At 43.3% G+C, this 22024-nt stretch overlaps 1 protein-coding gene across 2 annotated transcripts in view; it reads right to left on the reverse strand.

Moving 5' to 3' along the window:
• TMEM181 (transmembrane protein 181) overlaps positions 1-22024 on the reverse strand; it is a 223053-nt gene that overhangs the window by 74016 nt on the left and 127013 nt on the right. For both annotated transcript variants that reach the window (XM_040429354.1, XM_040429355.1), the window contains exon 2: positions 1643-1746. In XM_040429354.1, the coding sequence (XP_040285288.1) occupies positions 1643-1746 (104 nt within the window). The remainder of the gene's footprint in view (positions 1-1642; positions 1747-22024) is intronic.

Raw genomic sequence — 22024 nt, forward strand, 5'->3', positions numbered from 1 at the left:
TAACCCTTTCCATACAGCGGTCCGTACGGACCGCTGTATGGAAAAGGTTAACAGCGCAGGGAGCTCCCTCCCTCTCCCATCGGGGGGCTGCTGTGCCTTTGCAGCCCCCCGATGGGGAGGGAGAGAGCCCCCAGAGAGATCCCCTCCTTACCCTTCCCCGTCTGCGAAGTTCTGAGCAGTACTGAGCAGACGGGGAAGGTTCCCATGGCAACAGGACGCCTCTCAGGCGTCCTGCTGTCCATGGTGCTGAACAGATCTGTGCTGAAAGGCATAGATCTGTTCAGTGTAAGTAAGTAAAATACAGTACAGAACAATATATATTGTACTGTACTGTATTATACAGACATCAGACCCACTGGATCTTCAAGAACCAAGTGGGTCTGGGTCAAAAAAAAGTGAATAAAAGTGAAAAAAAAGTAAAAATCAAAAAACACAGAGCTAAGAGCTGATGGCTGCGATTGGCCAGCGCTACAGCCTAGGTGAAGGTGACGCCGGCAGGCTCCACCCAGTAGAACCGAACATATGAAGCTACCGGAGCCTATACCGGGAGAACGGAGCGGCGCCCAGGGATAATAGTAAGTGCACAAAGATCCCTTAGTTTACATTTTTTATTCTAGTAAAAAGGTCCTCTTTAAGAAAATGAAAATACTTAAATATTACTTTATTATAAATATATTCTCAAATACCTTTAATTTATAATGGCTCGTTTTGTCCTGGGAGCAATCATCAGGGGAAACAAAATGGCCGCAGTCCTATTAGTTACATTACAACACTGAGTTAAAGAGCTGCCTCCTCGTCCTCCTCCTCTCTGCTCGTCAGGGATTATGATCCTGAATTAAGATGATAAGTACTTTAGCTGAATCTCTAGGGAATTTAGTTCATGTGGCGACATGAAGTACAGAGAGGACGGACAGGACAGGCTGTGGTAATGGAGACTGTAAATAAGTGCTGCTGCTCATTAGCCACACCTCACCCTCCTCATCTTCTCCATTCCCAGAGAGATTCATCTGCATTTCTGAATACAGAAATGATTCATGATTCCTGACAAGCAGAGCAGAGAGGAGGATGAGGCAGAACTATGGCTCATTGTGGTGAAGTAACTTGTCCTCTAGGTTTTGTGTGTACTGATAAGACGGCGGCCGTTTTATCTCTCCTAATGATCGCTCCCTAGACAAAACGAGCCATTATAAGTAATGAAAGGCATTTGTTAATATATTTATTATAAAATAATATTTAAATATTTAATTTTTTTAATTCCTGGAGAACCCTTTTAAGGGCCAATGAGAAAACTGCAAGATTGTATGGGTTTTTATTAAATACAGATATAGACATGGAAAATTAAAAACATCCCCACAAATTCTTTAAAAATATGTAAAAAAACAAAACAAGAAACGTGATATAAACAATAGGTCATTTTCTGATGACACATTCCCTTTAAGCCAGTCAAAATAACGGTGGCTACATCTGTATTGATTTCATTTATTTTTTGTTCATTCACTTTGCATTTTATTAATTGATAATATTTTAATGTTAACACTTCTACTTTTGAAAGTGTTCTTATTTTGCAGTACCTCCCATTTGCCTAGAATATTTGCCCAGTAGGGAGTGTGTGTGTATAGTGAGAAAGAGGAGAAAAACTCACCTGCTATTCCAATGAAAAGGGTTAATCCAAAGCACAGGAAAAATACAACAAAGACCAGTACAAAATAACGCTTTGAGAGCGTGTATAAGCGCATGGGGGCCAGCCTGCAATAAATAAAGAACATTAACAGCTAGATTTCTCAAAAGCGTGATTTTTAAAAACTTGGCAGACTTATACATTATATATAATTTTATATTTAGGGGTAAAGGGACTATAAAATTGCATGCGTTTGTGGACAGAAAAAAAATATTTTAATCAGGGTATAACAAAAGAACGCACACCTATGGCAACAGGTCAAAAATCATAAAATCTATTTTATAGTCTACAGGCCTAAATAAACAATAAGGCTTGGAACTAGACCCTTCATAAATGGTCATCAATAGCAGTAGACAAATCAGAACCTATTTAGTTAGACTCTGTTTATAGAAGTAGATTTAACTCAGGAAAACAACAGAACTTTAACACTGTGTATAGAAATAATGCGTACTTTAAGAATGTGTATGATAATGTGTGTAATATATATATATACATACATACATATATACACACATACACACACACACACACACATACATACACACTGCTCAAAAAAATAAAGGTAACACAAAAACAACACATCCTAGATCTGAATTAATTAAATATTCTTCTGAAATACTTTGTTCTATACATAGTTGAATGTGCGGACAACAAAATCACAAAAAAAAATAAAAATGGAAATCCAATTTTTTAACCCATGGAGGTCTGGATTTGGAGTCACACTCAAAATTAAAGTGGAAAAACACACTACAGGCTGATCCAACTTTGATGCAATGTCCTTAAAACAAGTCAAAATGAGGCTCAGTAGTGTGTGTGGCCTCCACGTGCCTGTATGACCTCCCTACAACGCCTGTGCATGCTCCTGATGAGGTGGTGGACGGTCTCCTGAGGGATCTCCTCCCAGACCTGGACTAAAGCATCTGCCAACTCCTGGACAGTCTGTTGGTGGATAGAGCGAGACATGATGTCCCAGATGTGCTCAATTGGATTCAGGTCTGGGGAACGGGCGGGCCAGTCCATAGCATCAATGCCTTCGTCTTGCAGGAACTGCTGACACACTCCAGCCACATGAGGTCTAGCATTGTCTTGCATTAGGAGGAACCCAGGGCCAACCGCACCAGCATATGGTCTCACAAGGGGTCTGAGGATCTCATCTTGGTACCTAATGGCAGTCAGGCTACCTGGAGGGCTGTGTGGCCCTCCAAAGAAATGCCACCCCACACTATTACTGACCCAATGCCAAACCGGTCATGCTGGAGGATGTTGCAGGCAGCAGAACGTTCTCCACGGCGTCTCCAGACTCTGTCACGTCTGTCACATGTGCTCAGTGTGAACCTGCTTTCATCTGTGAAGAGCACAGGGCGCCAGTGGCGAATGTAAGCACAACCCCCACCTGTGGACGTCAAGCCCTCATATCACCCTCATGGAGTCTGTTTCTGTCCATTTGAGCAGACATATGCACATTTGTGGCCTGCTGGAGGTCATTTTGCAGGGCTCTGGCAGTGCTCCTCCTGTTCCTCCTTGCACAAAGGCGGAGGTAGCGGTCCTGCTGCTGGGTTGTTGCCCTCCTACGGCCTCCTCCACGTCTCCTGATGTACTAGCCTGTCTCCTGGTAGTGCCTCCATGCTCTGGACACTACGCTGACAGACACAGCAAACCTTCTTGCCACAGCTCGCATTGATGTGCCATCCTGATTAAGCTGCACTACTTGAGCCACTTGTGTGGGTTGTAGACTCCGTCTCATGCTACCACTAGAGTGAAAGCACCGCCAGCATTCAAAAGTGACCAAAACATCAGCCAGGAAGCATAGGAACTGTGAAGTGGTCTGTGGTCACCACCTGGAGAACCACTCCTTTATTGGGGGCGTCGGGGTGTCTTGCTAATTGCCTATAATTTCCACCTGTTGTCTATCCCATTTGCACAACAGCATGTGAAATTGATTTTCACTCAGTGTTGCTTCCTAAGTGGACAGTTTGATTTCACAGAAGTGTGATTGACTTGGAGTTACATTGTGTTGTTTAAGTGTTCCCTTTATTTTTTTGAGCAGTGTATATATATATATATATATATATCTCTATGCCCACTGTATTTTTCAGACTATGAAACACACCTAGGATTAAGAGGAGGTAAAAAATAAAAAATAAAAATCACCCCCCAAAATCAGACCACCATTCTTCATCAGAACTCAGGTCAAACACCCAAAATCAGACCCTCAAGCTCCATCAGACCTCAGCTCAGAAATTAAAACTGCCACTCTGCAGATCCACTCACCCTCCCTGGTCTTCTTCTGGCCCCTGCTGCACTGTGACCTGATGTCAAGTGCGCGCCTATATGCACTACATCCTGTTGTTGTACACTTTCAGGACAGGGTGCAGAGCGGGGTCCAGAAGACGAGTGTGAGTGGATCTGCAGAGTGGCAGTGCTGTCCAGAGCAGGTAAGCTTATTTTTTTAAATGTCTGAGCCGAGGTCTGATGGGGGTCTGAACTGAGGTCTGATGGGAGTCTGAGCTAAGCAGTGCTTCCCTCACCGCTCCCTGTGCCTCCTGCATGCTAATGACCGCTTCCATAATGGAAGCGGTCATTAGCATTTGGACTATAAGACGCAATGCCACTTTCCCCTTACTTTTGGAGGGAAAAAATGCTTCGTAGGCCTCTTTCACACGGGCGTTACGGATTGGGGCCGGATAGGATGCGGGTGCGTGGCGGGGAAATCGTGCGAGTGAGCACACAAGTTTTTCTGCGTGAGTGCAATGCGTTTTGTACGCGCGTTGAGAAAAAAAACTGAATGTGGTACCCAGATCCAAACTTCTTCAATGAAGTTCGCGTTTGGGTTAGTTGTAGTGTAGATTTTATTTACCCTTATAGCATGGTTATAAGGGAAAATATTAGCATTCTTTAATACAGAATGCTTAGTAGAAGGTCAATTAAGGGGTAAAAAAATAAATACATTTTTTTTTAACTCACCTCCTCCATTGCTGCCGGTCTCTGCTCTTTCTTCAGGACCTGTGGAGACATCACTGATGGACCATGTGATTAGACCATGTGATGTGACGTCACCACAGGTCCTTTAGCCGGCAGCTCATGAATAAAAAAAGTAAGAAGAGATCGTTAACTACGCGAACAAGAGGAGGCGAGTTAATTTTTATTTTTAATCCCTCAATCCACATTTTACAAAGCATTCTGTATTGAGAATGCTATTATTTTCCCTTTTAACAATGTTAGAAGGGAAAATAATAAAGATCGGGTCCCCATCCTGATCGTCACCTAGCAACCATGCGTGAAAATCGCACCGCATCCGCACTTGCTTGCGGATACTTGAGATTTTCACGCAGCCCCATTCACTTCTATGGGGCCTGCGTTGCATGAAAAACGCACAATATAGAGCATGCTGCGATTTTCACGCAACGCACACGTGATGAGTGAAAATCACCGCTCATGTTTACAGCCCCATAGAAATGAATGGGTCCAGATACAGTGCGGGTGCAATGCGTTCACCTCACGCATTGCACCCGCGCGGAAATCTCGCCCGTGTGTAAGACATTTTACAATAGCACAGGATGGGAAAGTGCGGAACACATGGCTGGCATTAAGGTTTTGTTGACCCCAAAACATATATGGTTTTATGCATGTAACCTAAGTCTCATTTTTCCAACGACATAGTATCCCCTTCCTAGACTTGTTATTGGTAGGAGATAATGACATTTGAAAAATTGTCACTACCAATTATCGTAAACCAATAACTGGAAACACTATTTTAAAAGCCCAATCATGTAGTCCTAAACATATTATACACAACAGGAGAACTATTCTGAAATGCAATTGCTCTTCACAAGAGCAATATTCAGAAGAAAGATCTTCTAATATATAAAGTTGAGTGTATGTGTGTGTGTGTGTGTCCGCTAAAGGAATCTGCACCGTCGCATTACAATCACGAAATTTGGCACACAGGTACATCAGGTGTCCGGGAAGGTTTTAGACCAGGTCTCAGCTCTCCAGGACGTACCGTTCTTGTATTATCTAATAGAAGCTTGGTCATTTTTCTTTACTGCTATAGGAGAGCTTTAAAGGAAATCTGTCACCAGGATAATCGCCATTGAAGTAAAGTCATGGCCAGGGTGGATTTGATTTAAATCAAAATGATTTAAATCACGATTTAAATCACTAGTCACTAAGGCTTGATTTAAATCATAGTTTTCTACATAAAGACTAATTCTTGCTGGTATAACTTATAATATGCAAAAAGATGAAGATTTTTAGAACAACAACCTTTCATATTAGTTTGATTAGGTTGATTCTGCATTCATAGGTTTCTAGAAGTTAGGACTCTTTCAGACGGGCGTTGCGGGAAAATGTGCGATTTTTCCGCGCGAGTGCAAAACATTGTAATGCGTTTTGCACTCGCGTGAGAAAAATCGTGCATGTTTGGTACCCAAACCCGAACTTCTTCACAGAAGTTCGGGCTTGGGATCGGGGTTGTGTAGATTGTATTATTTTCCCTTATAAACATGGTTATAAGGGAAAATAAAAGCATTCTGAATACAGAATGCATAGTAAAATAGCACTGGAGGGGTTAAAAAAAAAGAAAACATTTTTTTTACTCACCTTAGTCCACTTGATCGAGCAGCCGGCATCTCCTTCTTTGCTGAACAGGACCTGTGGTGAGCATTCATTGCAGGAACAGGACCTGTGGTGACGTCACTCCGGTCATCACATGATCCATCACCATGGTAAAAGATCATGTGATGACCGGAGTGACATCACCACAGGTCCTGTTCAGCAAAGAAGGAGATGCCAGCAGCACGATCAAGTCGACTAAGGTGAGTTAAATAATTTTTTTCTTTTTTTTTTAACCCCTCCAGCGCTATTTTACTATGCATTCTGTATTCAGAATGCTATTATTTTCCCTTATAACCATGTTATAAGGGAAAATAATAATGATCAGGTCTCCATCCCGATAGTCTCCTAGCAACCATGCGTGAAAATCGCACCGCATCCGCACTTGCTTGCGGATGCTTGCAATTTTCACGCAACCCCATTCACTTCTATGGGGCCTGCATTGCGTGAAAAACGCTGAATATAGAGCTTGCTGCGATTTTCACACAACGCACAAGTGATGCATGAAAATCACCGCTCATGTGAACAGCCCCGTAGAAATGAATGGGTCAGTATTCAGTGCGGGTGCAATGCGTTCAATCCGCGCGGAATACTCGCCCGTGTGAAAGGGGCCTTAGGATTAAGGTATTTTTCTCAACTCTGTTCATGTTATAACATTTTTGCTGTGAAGAAGAGGCATGTGATCTCTGCTGAGTCAAATTCAGTTTTGAGAACTGCAAAAGTAAACAAAGCATCTGTGATAATATCTTGTAGGCAGAGAAACTGCCCAATAATCTTACAAAAACCTCTGGAAGAGCATGACATTGTGAATGGATTAATGGAATTTATTTACCAAAAAAATGACACATATAGAAACATAGAATGTGTCAGCAGATAAGAACCATTTGGCCCATCTAGTCTGCCCAATATACTGAATACTATGAACAGCCCCTGGCCCTATCTTATATGAAGGATGGCCTTATGCCTATCCCATGCATGCTTAAACTCCTTCACTGTATTTGCAGCTACCACTTCTGCAGGAAGGCTATTCCATGCATCCACTACTCTCTCAGTAAAGTAATACTTCCTGATATTACTTTTAAACTTTTGCCCCTCTAATTTAAAACTATGTCCTCTTGTAGCAGTTTTTCTTCTTTTAAATACAAAATGTAAGAAAAAGAACTGGAACGCACATCCTCAATACTATGCTTTTATCTAACTGCTTCTCAGCATAATTAATATCACTTCTCAGCGTAATTTATCGTATACCTACACCTATGTTGCATGCTATACATGAGGCATTAGTATACAATTTGATCAAAACGCATAGGCCCACTCACCGCGACAAGGTTGCCTCTTCGAATGGGACCCTATTCTAAATTTGGCACAGCACTGCACGGCGACAACCGACGCAACAGCACCACCCCAGCAGGCAGCGGGAGCCAGCAGTCAAACACGCCCCCGCTGTCCGACAAAGCCACCATGGCACTGGGTCCCACCAACCCACCGGGACAGCACAAGAGCAACAATGGCCGCCGTGCAGTACTGCACCATGTGAACAGGCGTGGGACAAACCCCATCACATACTCTCACCATGTGAACAGGTATGGAACTCACCCTATCACATGCTCTCAGGTAGGGATCGACCGATATTGATTTTTTAGGGCCGATACCGATACCGATAATTTGTGAACTTTCAGGCCGATAGCCGATAATTTATACCGATATTCTGGGAATTTTCATTTTTGAGAAAAAAAAAAAATTCATACACAAATCTGCTGAAAATTAATATGTTTATTGTTAATGTGTATTTTGGTTTATTGTTAATGTGTATTTTTTTTTTTTATAAATCTTTTTCATTTATACTTAATATTTTTGTATTTTTTTTTTTTTTTACTAACCTTTAGCCCCCTTAGGGACTAGAACCCTTGTCCTATTCCCCCTGATAGATCTCTATCAGGGTGAATAGGAGCTCACACTGTCCCTGCTGCTCTGTGCTTTGTGCACACAGCAGCATGGAGCTTATCATGGCAGCCAGGGCTTCAATAGCGTCCTGGCTGCCATGGTAACCGATCGGAGCCCCAGGCTTACACTGCTGGGGCTCCGATCGGAGGAGCAGGGGAGAGGGGATCCTGTGGCCACTGCCACCAATGAGTAATACTGGGTGGGGGGGAGGGGCGCACTGCGCCACCAATGTTTTTACTATTGGCCGGCATTGGGGTGGGGGGCGCACTGCGCCACCAATGATTAATACTGGGGGGCTCGGGGGGGGGCGCACTGCGCCACCAATGAAGAGGAGTCTTTCATTCATTCATATACAGGAGGCGGGAGCTGGCTGCAGAATCACATAGCCGGCTCCCGACCTCTATGAGCGGTGGCTGCGATCCGCGGCACCTGAGGAGTTAACTACCGCGGACCGCAGCTGCCGTTCATAGAGGTCGGGAGCCGGCTATGTGATTCTGCAGCCAGCTCCCGCCTCCTGTATATGAATGAATGAAAGGCTTATCTTCATTGGTGGCGCAGCGGCCACAGCCCCTCCCCTCCTCTTGTCTCCTCTCCTGCTATTGGCGGCAGCAGCAGCATCACAGGGGGAGGAGACACTGCTTCCTTCTCCCCTGTGCTGCGGAGGGAACACAGAACGCGCTGAGAGCAGCGCGTTCTGTGTTACCAATACGTTATCGGTATATCGGCAAAATAGATGCCGATACCGATAACGTTCAAAATCCTCAATATCGGCCGATAATATCGGCCAAACCGATAATCGGTCGATCCCTACTCTCAGGAACTCCAACTGAGAGGTAGGAATATATGCCCTCATACAGAAGCCTGCTAATTAAAAAGCACCTGGGCCGAATGGGGAGGAGTGCTGATACCAGGAGGGGAAAAAGCATAGATTCTACAATACGTACAAAATGTAAGAAAAAGAACTGGATCGCACATGCTCTTTCCCCTCCTGGTATCAGCACTCCTCCCCATTCGGCCCAGGTTCTTTTAATTGTCTGACATCACCCAGTCAGCCCCCCTGACTTGAGCATCGGAGCAGTTCATGCTCCGATGCTCTCCTTTGCCCTGCACTAAATCGCGCAGGGCAAAGGCATTTTCCGTTGTTCCGGTGACATACCGGGCTCTCCATGGGGCTGCCAGGAAGCCCAGTGGCGTCACCGGCACTGATGGGCGGGCTTTAGCGCTGCCCTAGCCTGTAAAACGGCTAGGGCAGCGCTAAAGCACGCCCATCAGAGCAGTGAGGTCCCCGAACACACTGCTGGGCGGAAGCTTCCACCCGGCAGTGTGTTATTGTGAACAAAAGAGCCCATGAGATGCTCCGATGCTATCAGGGGGGCTGTCTGGGTGAAATTATGGGCATGACCGGGTTCAGCTCTAAACCCAAACAACCCCTTTAAGGGGCGGGCCCCTGTGGGGGTCACTGTCAAGGGGGTGGTGATCTGTGAAACTCACTGTTAAAGGGGCAGGCTGCTGTGAAGGTCAAAGTTAAGGGGGTGGGCAGCTGTGGACGTCCCATTTTAGGGAGACGTGGCACTGTGGGGAGGGGGGCTGTGGAGGTCACTGTTATAGTGGATACTGTCTTTATTTTAATGACACATACAAACATTAAATGAAATTGATGAAATATACCAGTGCGAAGCTGGGTCCTTCAGCAAGTAGGTTATATTATTGAAGTTTTCTAGTCATGCACTAGTATATAGATTGTGATTTTATGTATTTTTTTTATTCATTAATTACATGTGTGTATGGAGTTTCTTGTGGAAGTGAGGTGGATATTTATACCCTCTCCTCCATTCACACAGTCAGGTTATGAGTACAACTGCACCATCATGCTAATCTGCTTATATACCTCTAAATGGACTGTGAATTGTTTTTATGCAGGAATATTCAATAAAGCGAAGGATGATGAGATTTCTACTTGTGGATTATGGAAGGAGATGCTTTGCTTGGGCACCAGGCAGGTGAGCAGAGTAAGGCTACTTTCACACTCGCGTTTGGTGCAAATACATCATGGATCTGCACAGGCGGCCCCATTCAGATAATTCAACCGCATGCATCCGTTCAGAACGGATCCGTTTGTATTATCTTTAACATAGCCAAAACGGATCCGTCTTGAACACCAGTGAAAGTCAATGGAGGACGGATCCGTTTTCTATTGTGCCATATTTTGTCAGTGAAAACGGATCCGTCCCCATTGACTTGCATTGTGGGTCATGACGGATCTGTTTGCCTTCGCATCGTCAGACGGACACCAAAACGCTGCAAGCAGCGTTTTGGTGTCCGCCTCCAGAGCGGAATGGAGGCAAACTGATGCATTTTGAACACATCCTTATCCATTCAGAATGCATTAGGGCAAAAACTGATCCGTTTTGGACCGCTTGCGAGAGCCCTGATACGGATCTCACAAACGGAAACCAAAACGCCAGTGTGAAAGTAGCCTTACATTTCTTTCATTTGACATATGTCTCATTTATGACGTGCAACTTTTTAAGAAGTCACATCTCCACACCAGTCAAACCTCTGGTGTACTTTTACAGACATAGGCGTACATCACATTGCACTTGTGCCAAATATATTATTACTATGCACCATTTCATAAATTTGGCGCAACCTTACAAAGCTAAGAGAGACTTAAAGGGGTTCTCTGGGCTCTTCTATATTGATGACCTATCCTCCCCCGATCAGCTGAATGAGGAGAAGGTGCACACAGAGCGCACGTGCCAGCCGTCCCTTCATATAGCTGATCGGCGGATATTCATGACCTATTCTGAGGATCGGTCATCAATATAGGAGAGCCCAGAGAACCCCTTTAAAACGGACACCAAAACCACAGCAAATGATAAATGTCCCCTTTAAGAGGACCTTTCACCTCTCCTGACATGTCTGTTTTAATAGCTTCATGCATTCTCTATGTAATTACAATTCTAGAGCATCTATTCTTATGGCTGTATGTTGTGCCATTCCTCTATTATTTCTACTAGAAGTTATGAATGCATTGCTATTAGCCTTCAGTAAGGGTACAGAGGGGAGGTAACCAGTTGGGGGTGTGTACCTGCACAGCCTGAAAATGGCAGCCCCCCCCCCCCCCCTCCCAACTGGTTACCACCCCACTGTACCCTTACTGCAGACTGCTAGCAATTCATTCATAACTTCTAGTAGAAATAATAAAGGAATGGCACAACATGCAGACATGAGAATAGATGTTCCAGAATTGTTATTACATGGGGAATGCATGAAGCTATTAAAACAGGCATGTCAGGAGTGGTGAAAGGGTTAAGTTTATGGCACTAAGCAATGGCTTGTTACTGTTTGGCATGGCAGTCTATATGACTGAGACAATACCAGGCAAAGAAACACGTCATCCATATGAGCAAACTGAGCCTCTAAAAGCAAACACGGGACAGAATCAGCTGCCTAAACATCTGCTCTTCGTCATAGCAAATTAATATTGTGTATGTGCTCAATATTACACAGCAACGTCATATGAACAAGCAATGGCACACAGGAGTCAAAATACTCCATGAATCAACTGTGGATACCTGTATATTATTGGGGGCATTCACACAACCATAGTTCCAGTCAGGGTGGATTTGATTTAAATCAAAATGATTTAAATCATGATTTAAATCACTAGTCAGTTAGGCTTGATTTAAATCATAGTTTTCTACATAAAGACTAATTCTTGCTGGTATAACTTATAATATGCAAGTAGATGAAGATTTAAACAACTTTTCATATTAGTTTGATTCTGCATTCATAGGTTTGTAAAAGTTAGGATTAAGGTATTTTTCTCAACTCTGTTCATGTTATAACATTTTTGCTGTGAAGAAGAGGCATGTGATTCAGTTTTGAGAACTGCAAAAGTAAACCAAGCATCTGTGATAATATCTTGTAGGCAGAGAAACTGCTCAATAATCTTACAAAAACCTCTGGAAGAGCATGACATTGTGAATGGATTAATGGAATTTATTTACCAAAAAAATATAGAAACATAGAATGTGTCGGCAGATAAGAACCATTTGGCCCATCTAGTCTGCCCAATATACTGAATACTATGAATAGCCCTTGGCCCCATCTTATATGAAGGATGGCCTTATGCCTATCCCATGCATGCCTAAACTCCTTCACTGTATTTGCAGCTACCACTTCTGCAGGAAGGCTATTCCATGCATCCACTACTCTCTACTTCCTGATATTACTTTTAAACCTTTGCCCCTCTAATTTAAAACTATGTCCTCTTGTAGCAGTTTTTCTTCTTTTAAATATTTTCTCCTTTTTTACCGTGTTGATTCCCTTTATGTATTTAAAAGTTTCTATCATATCCCTCTGTCTCGTCTTTCTTCCAAGCTATACATGTTAAGGTCCTTTAATCTTTCCTGGTAAGTTTTATCCTGCAATCCATGTACCAGTTTAGTAGCTCTTCTCTGAAGTGTCTCCAAAGTATCAATATCCTTCTGGAGATATGGTCTCCAGTACTGAGCACAATACTCCAAATGAGGTCTCACTAGTGCTCTGTAGAGCGGCATGAGCACCTCCCTCTTTCTACTGGTAATGCCTCTCCCTATACACCCAAGCATTCTGCTAGCATTTCCTGCTGCTCTATGACATTGTCTGCCTACCTTTAAGTCTTCTGAAATAATGACCCCTAAATCCTTTTCCTCATAATACTGTTTTTTACGCCCCAGGTGCATTATCTTGCACTTATCAACATTAAATTTTAGTTGCCAGATTTTTGACCATTCCTCTAGTTTTCCTAAATCCTTTTCCATTTGGTGTATCCCTCCAGGAACATCAACCCTGTTACAAATCTTTGTGTCATCAGAAAAAAAGACACACCTTACCATCGAGGCCTTCTGCAATTTCGCTGATAAAGATATTAAACAATATGGGTCCCAGAACAGATCCCTGACGTACCCCACTGGTAACAAGACCATGGTCGGAATATACTCAATTGACTACAACCCTCTGTTGTTTGGATTAGGCAGTGGCTGAGGGACATTCAACAATATGGGAGTCTACGTACAGCCTTATTCTACATAATTAAAAAACTAATCTTTATTTCATGATGGAATAACCTTTGGATGGTAATATATTTTCCTCAAAAAGCATTTTATATTAAAAAAAAATCAGATTTAAATTAAAAAAAAATCAGATTTTTTAAAGAAAATCATTGATTTTTATCCACCCTGGTTCCAGTACACATCCGGTCGGCATTTTGGGCTGATGTGGACCCTTTCGCCCATCTTCCGCAGCCCCACAAAAAAATAGAACATGTCCTATTCTTGTCTGTAGTGCGGACAAGAATAGGCATTTCTAAGAAAGGGCAGGACGTGCTTATCCGCAAAATGCAGAATGCACATGGCTGGTATCTGTTTTTTTGGATCCACAATTTGCAGACCGTAAAAAGGATACGCCCGTGTGAATGCCCCCTTACTAAAAAAGGATGTGTCAGAGATCTAAAAAACAAATGTTGGATGAGTCCTTCCGAGTCCTCTCAGCAAAACTGATCTGCTCTAATCAGGAGTCTCGCGGTATACAGTATTTAAATACTTTTTGTAGCCTCTTTTGCTGCGATTTTCATAAATGCAGCAAACTCAGGGCAGCTTTTACAAAGCTGCTAGAAAAACAATGTATGAATGCAGGTTTTAAGTAGATTTTCTGATGCGAGTTTGACCAGATGATACTAGTTGTGCTAAGAATATTGTGGCCTTTTTTTTTTCTTTTTGGCAAAAATGTTATTTTACTTTACCATGGGAATGAGCCCTAAGGTGTTCCGCAGGTACAATAGAACACACCAACTTCTTTCCATTGGATGCATTTATTTGAAGACATCTACAGTATTTAACCCCTTAAGGACCTAGGACGTACCGGTACGCCCTATTTCCCGAGTCCTTAAGGACCCAGGACGTACCGGTACGTCCTGACTTAAAATCTGTATTCCGGCGCCCCAGGGGTTAATTGGAACGGGATTTCGGCTGAAATCCTTCAGCCGGCATCCTGTGACAACGCCAGGGGGGGTCATTTGACCCCCCCGTATCGGCGATCGCAGCAAACCGCAGGTCAATTCAGACCTGCGGTTTGCTGCGCTTTTTGCAGTTTCTGATCGCCGCGGTCCCTGACCGCGGCGATCAGAAACTTTAGCGTGGCTAAAATAAATATTTTTCACCCCCCCCTGCACCCCTGCACGATTTTATGCCGGAGGGTGGTGCGGGGGGGGTGTCGCATGCGGTGGGGGCGGTGCGGGAGGCGGGCGGTGCGGCAGGCGGGATCGCGATCCCCCGCCCGCCTCCCCATGAACGATCGTTGGCTTCTAGTGGTTGTACCAGGGTGCCAGCACATTGCTGGCACCCTGGTATAAACGGCTGACATGTGTGAAGATGTCAGCCGTTTAACCCTTTCCATACCGCGGTCCGTACGGACCGCTGTATGGAAAAAGTTAACTGTCATCGGTCAGGGAGCTCCCTCCCTCTCCATCGGGGGGCTGCTGTGCCTTTGCAGCCCCCCGATGGAGAGGGAGAGAGCCCCCAGAGAGCCCCCCTCAGCCCTGTGCTTACCCTTCCCCGTCTGCGAAGTTCTGAGCAGACGGGGAGGGTTCCCATGGCAACAGGACGCCTGCTCAGGCGTCCTGCTGTCCATGGTGCTGAACAGATCTATGCTAAAAGCACAGATCTGTTCAGTGTAAGTAAAATACAGTACAGAACAATATATATTGTTCTGTACTGTATTATACAGACACCAGACCCACTGGATCTTCAAGAACCAAGTGGGTCTGGGTCAAAAAAATGTAAAAAAAAGTGAAAAAAGTTAAGATAAAAAAAAAACATTTATCACTGAATAAAAATTAAAAAAATAAAATAAACTACACATATTAGGTATCGCCGCGTCCGTAACGACCTGATCTATAAAATGGTCATGTTACTTTCCCCGCACGGTGAACGCCATAAAAATAAAAAAATAAAAACTATGAGAAAATTGAAATTTTGCCCACCTTACTTTCCAAAAAAGGTAATAAAAGTGATCAAAAAAGTCGCATGTACGCCAAAATAGTACCAATCAAACCGTCATCTCATCCCGCAAAAAATGAGACCCTACTCAAGATAATCGCCCCCAAAAGCTGAAAAAACTATGGCTCTTAGACTATGGAGACACTAAAACATGATTTTTTTTTTTTCAAAAATGAACTCATTCTGTAAAACTTACATAAATAAAAAAAAAGTATACATATTAGGTATCGCCGCGTCCGTATCGACCGGCTCTATAAAAATATCACATGACCTAACCCCTCAGATGACCACCGTAAAAAAATAAAAATAAAAACAGTCTAAAAAAAGCCATTTTTTGCCATCTTACGTCACAAAAAGTGTAATAGCAAGCGATCAAAAAGTCATATGCACCCCAAAATAGTGCCAATCAAACCGTCATCTCATCCCGCAAAAAATGAGACCCTACTCAAGATAATCGCCCAAAAACTGAAAAAACTATGGCTCTTAGAATATGGAGACACTAAAACATTTTTTTGGTTTTAAAAATGAAGTTATTGTATAAAACTTACATAAATAAAAAATAATGTATACATATTAGGTATCGCCGCGTCCGTGACAATCTGCTCTATAAAATTACCCCATGATCTAACCTGTCAGATGAATGTTGTAAATAACAAAAAAAAAAAACGTGCCAAAAAAGCTATTTCTTGTTACCTTGCTGCACAAAAAGTGTAATATAGAGCAACCAAAAATCATATGTACCCTAAACTAGTACCAAGAATACTGCCACCCTATCCCGTAGTTTCTAAAATGGAGTCACTTTTTTGGAGTTTCTACTCTAGGGGTGCATCAGGGGGTCTTCAAATGGGACATGGTGTAAAAAAAAACAGTCCAGCAAAATCTGCCTTCCAGAAACCGTATGGCATTCCTTTCCTTCTGCACCCTGCCGTGTGCCCGTACAGCGGTTTACGACCACATATGGGGTGTTTCTGTAAACTACAGAATAAGGGCCATAAATATTGAGTTTTGTTTGGCTGTTAACCCTTGCTTTGTAACTGGAAAAAAAAATTAAAATGGAAAATCTGCCAAAAATGTGAAATTTTGAAATTGTGTCTCTATTTTCCATTAAATCTTGTGCAACACCTAAAGGGTTAACAAAGTTTGTAAAATCAGTTTTGAATACCTTGAGGGGTGTAGTTTCTTAGATGGGGTCACTTTTATGGAGTTTCTACTCTAGGGGTGCATCAGGGGGGCTTCAAATGGGACATGGTGTCAAAAAACCAGTCCAGCAAAATCTGGCTTCCAAAAACCAAACGGCGCACCTTTCACTCTACGCCCCGCTGTGTGGCCGTACAGTAGTTTACGGCCACATATGGGGTGTTTCTGTAAATGGCAGAGTCAGGGCAATAAAGATACAATCTTGTTTGGCTGTTAACCCTTGCTTTGTTAGTGGAAAAAATGGGTTAAAATTGAAAATTAGGCAAAAAAATGAAATTCTCAAATTTCATCCCCATTTGCCAATAACTCTTGTGCAACACCTAAAGGGTTAACGACGTATGTAAAATCAGTTTTGAATACCTTGAGGGGTGTAGTTTCTTAGATGGGGTCACTTTTAGGGAGTTTCTCCTCTAGGGGTGCATCAGGGGGCTTCAAATGGGACATGGTGTCAAAAAACCAGTTTATAAAAATCAGCCTTCCAAAAACCAAACGGCGCACCTTTCACTCTACGCCCCGCTGTGTGGCCGTACAGTAGTTTATGGCCACATATTGGGTGTTTCTGTAAACGGCAGAGTCAGGGCAATAAAGATACAATCTTGTTTGGCTGTTAACCCTTGCTTTGTTAGTGGAAAAAATGGGTTAAAATGAAAAATTTGACAAAAATATGAAATTCTCAAATTTCCTCCCCATTTGCCAATAACTCTTGTGCAACACCTAAAGGGTTAACAATGTATGAAAAATCAGTTTTGAATACCTTGAGGGGTGTAGTTTCTTAGATGGGGTCATTTTTGGGTGGTTTCTATTATGTAAGCCTCGCAAAGTGACTTCAGACCTGAACTGGTCGCTAAAAATTGAGTTTTTGTAAATTTCTGAAAAATTTCAAGATTTGCTTCTAAACTTCTAAGCCTTATAACATCCCCAAAAAATAAAATATCATTCCCAAAACAATTCAAACATGAAGTAGACATATGGGGAATGTAAAGTCATCACAATTTTTTGGGGTATTACTATGTATTACAAAAGTAGAGAAACTGAAACTTTGAAATTTGCTAATTTTTTTCAAATTTTTGGTAAATTAGGTATTTTTTTGTGCAAAAAAAAAAATTTTTTTGACTTCATATTACCAGTGTCATGAAGTACAATATGTGACGAAAAAACAATCTCAGAATGGCCTGGATAAGTCAAAGCGTTTTAAAGTTATGAGCACTTAAAGTGACACTGGTCAGATTTGCAAAAAATGGCCTGGTCCTTAAGGTGAAAATGAGCCCGGTCCTTAAGGGGTTAAAGGGCTTGTCGAAGAGTTTTTAAAAATTGTCAAACAGCAGGAAACTGCATCCAAACCCCATCCTCAGCACTCACGTGTATAAATAAATGCTGCTAAGATCATTGACTGGCTGCAGCGGTCACATGAATGAGCACGACATCCTCACTATAGGACATTTGAAGGGGGAGAATTTATTTTATTTTTTTATTCTACAGATTCCTTTGACAGTTTTTTTTTTTTTTTTTATCTCAGAAACCTAAGGCCTCTTTCACACTTGCGTTGTCCGGATCCGTCATGCACTCCATTTGCCGGAGGTGCCCGCAAGTGAACTGAAAGCATTTGAAGACAGATCCGTCTTCAAAATGCGTTCAGTGTTACTATGGCACCCAGGACGCTATTAAAGTCCTGGCTGCCATAGTAGTAGTGGGGAGCAGGGGAGCAGTATACTTACAGTCCGTGCGGCTCCCGGTCACGTCATCCATGCGCGTGGGGCGCCCTGACGTCACTCTGAAGCGCCCCGGGAGCCGCACGGACGGTAAGTATACTGCTCCCCCGCTCCCCACTACACTTTACCATGGCAAACAGGACTTTAGCGTCCTGGCAGCCATGGTAACCATTCCGAAAAAGCTAAACGTCGGATCCGGTAATGCGCCGAAACGACGTTTAGCTTAAGGCTGGATCTGGATTAATGCCTTTGAATGGGCATTAATTCCGGATCCGGCCTTGCGGCAAGTGTTCAGGATTTTTGGCCGGAGCAAAAAGCGCAGCATGCTGCGGTATTTTCTCCGGCCAAAAAACGTTCCGGAACGGAACTGAAGGCATCCTGATGCATCCTGAACGGATTTCTCTCCATTCAGAATGCATTGGGATAATCCTGATCAGGATTCTTCCGGCATAGAGCCCCGACGACTGAACTCTATGACGGAACACAACAACGCAAGTGTGAAAGAGCCCAATGATCTTTGTCCACCTGACTACAAATGCTCCATTTATAAAAATCAATCAGAGCCAATACAGCACAAGAACGTCTACTAAAAGTTACAAAAAACTTCATTCGGCAGCGATTCATATCCAGTCAAACCTACAATTTGTAACAATGAATCTTACTTTCAAACATAAAAGAATATAAAATATTACAAAATATGACGGCTAGTACGGGAACAATCTGCAAATATGGATAACTGGGTATTTCTTTCTGTGCAAACCTACAAGACTAATATTTATTTAGGCCGATGAGGTAATAAGAAAGGCACTTGGTGCATACGGTTAGTGGATACTGCTCAGCGGTGAAGCATGTGGAAGAGAAACAGATAAAGACCACATCACAAAGTTCACTAATCTCGGAGAAACCCGTCCGTGCACTTTCACCGATCATACAAATCGTAGCTTGCACACGTGCCAGCAATGCCAAGCACAGAAGAAAATAAGTGCACATATAAGGCTACTTTCACTGCAGTGTTTTTTGCGGATCTGTCATGGATCTGCAAAAACGCTTCCGTTACCATAATGCAACCGCATGCATCCGTCATGAACGGATATAGCCATGAACACGTCATGAACACCACTGAGAGTCAATGGGGGACAGATGCGTTTTCTATTGTGTCACAGAAAACGGATCTGTCCCCATTGACTTACATTGTGTGTCAGGACGGATCCATTTTGCTCCGCACTACATTGCGGAGAGAAACGCTGCTTGCGGAACGGAATGCATTTTGACAAGGAATGGGGACAAAACTAAAATGTTTTCTTGCACTATTGAGATCCTATGATGGATCTCAATAGCGGAATTGAAAACGTTAATGTGAAAGTAGCCTAAGACGGCTGCAGAATCAGGGCGGCACACATATCAGTCCAGTCTATCTGAAGACTTTTATACCCTACAGTAACTATTCCTCAAAAGAGTTAAGAAAAGAAACTCCCATAATTTTCATTTTACTTTACATGACTAATTTTATGTTAGATCCTACAGAGGCCAGATCCGATGAGAAGAGCGCGCTAACAGTTCTGTCAGTGACATTTTTTTTTTATTACGGTAGTCTTTTTTTTATCATTTTGAAAAATAAACATTTGAAACCGTTCACAAAACTAGAATCACACATACTGATGAGATATTGCAACAGCAGCTTGATACAAGAAAAAGCTCCACAAAAGTCTATCAGTAGCATTCTTTAAAGCCTGTATGATCGTCGTTGCTTAGCCATAGTAGCATCATAGACTGAAATATCATGCACTCACTCATACACACCCACCGCAGCTCTCCCATCTCCATCTAAGCCACTGATGTCCTAGCAGCTAACCAGGGACCCCATATTTTTTTTCAAATGTCTCTGGACTTCCTCTTGCAAGGAAAGTCAGTTTGTACATTGGCAAGGCCGCTTCGATAAGTTGCATCCAATGTTGGACCGAGGGGACTTTAGGGCTCTTTCACACTTGCGTTATTGTCTTCCGGCATAGAGTTCCGTCGTCGGGGCTCTATGCCGGAAGAATCCTGATCAGGATTATCCCCATGCATTCTGAATGGAGTGAAATCCGTTCAGGATGCATCAGGATGTCTTCAGTTCCGGAACGGAACGTTTGTTGGCCGGAGAAAATACCGCAGCATGCTGCGCTTTTTGCTCTGGCCAAAAATCCGGAACACTTGCCGCAAGGCCGGATCCGGAATTAATGCCCATTGGAAGGCATTGATCCGGATCCGGCCTTAAGCTAAACGTCGTTTCGGCGCATTGCCGGAGCCGACATTTAGCTTTTTCAGAGTGGTTACCATGGCTGCCGGGACGCTAAAGTCCTGACAGCCATGGTAAGTGTAGTGGGGAGCAGGGGAGCAGCATACTTACCGTCCATGCGGCTCCCCGGGCGCTCCAGAGTGACGTCAGGGCGCCCCAAGCGCATGGATCATGTGATCGCATGGATCACGTCATCCATGCGCATGGGGCGCTCTGACGTCATTCTGGAGCGCCCCGGGAGCCGCACGGACTGTAAGTATACCGCTCCCCCCTACTACTATGGCAACCAGGACTTTAATAGCGTCCTGGCTGCCATAGTAACACTGAACGCATTTGGAAGACTGTTCCGTCTTCAAATGCTTTCAGTACACTTGCGTTTTTCCGGATCCGGCGGGCAACTCCGGCAACGGAAGTGCATGCCGGATGCCAACAACGCATGTGTGAAAGAGGCCTTAGGGGGCTTCTAGTTCAGCAGAATAGACTTCCTAGCATAGAACCTTACAAGTCAATACAATATCCTAGAACAGGGATGCCCAACCTGCGGCCCTCCAGCTGTTGAAAAACTACAACTCCCAGCATGCCCAGACAGCCAACAGCCATCAGCTTACAGCAGGGCATGATGGAAGTTGTAGGTTTACAACAGCTGGAGGGACACAGGTTGAGCATCCATGTCCTAGAATATTTGGTTTGCAGCAGATCATTAGCCAGTCCTAGCAAGCTATTTTCTGGGGAGCATACTGCCGGTAATCCTAACTTCAGATTTAAGAACTCATGGATCGCTGACCAATACTCCGCAATAACCGGGCAGTCAAGGTACCCCTCTCTCCATCACACCTAGTACAGAAAGAGCTATCAAGTCTGCGCATTCAACTACCTGGTAGCAGATGGACAAGAGTCCTATGAACAGTATATAACAAATATTTATTGAGGATAGTAGTGGAGGAATCCACCTCAAAGGGTGACTAAAATCAACATATAGACAATTCAGTATTAAACAATTCAGTATTAAAAAACATCACACTGGATGGCACCAATGAAATAAAAATATAAAATTAAATTGAAATGTCACTGGATGTTCCTGATGGTATATAACAGGGGTGTCAAACTCAAATTCATCGGGAGCCGCATCAGCAGTTTGGTCACCCTCAAAGGGCAGGTTGTATCTGTAGGACTATGTGTCCACTCTTTATTATCATAAATTATTGTCACTGCATTCAATTATTACTGTTTTTTGTAATAATGTAAGTAATAACTAGCTCTGAAAGCAGAAACATAGTCAGAATAATTATATATTTTTTTTAAACATCTGTGGATGACGGACACTGTTATGGGGGTATCTGTGGATGACGGACACTGTTATGGGGGTATCTGTGGATGACGGACACTGTTATGGGGGTATCTGTGGATGACGGACACTGTTATGGGGGTATCTGTGGATGACGGACACTGTTATGGGGGGATCTGTGGATGACGGACACTGTTATGGGGGGATCTGTGGATGACGGACACTGTTATGGGGGGATCTGTGGATGACGGACACTGTTATGGGGGGATCTGTGAA

Source organism: Bufo bufo, chromosome 4 (genome assembly GCF_905171765.1).
Source record: "Bufo bufo chromosome 4, aBufBuf1.1, whole genome shotgun sequence".
NCBI lineage: Eukaryota > Metazoa > Chordata > Amphibia > Anura > Bufonidae > Bufo > Bufo bufo.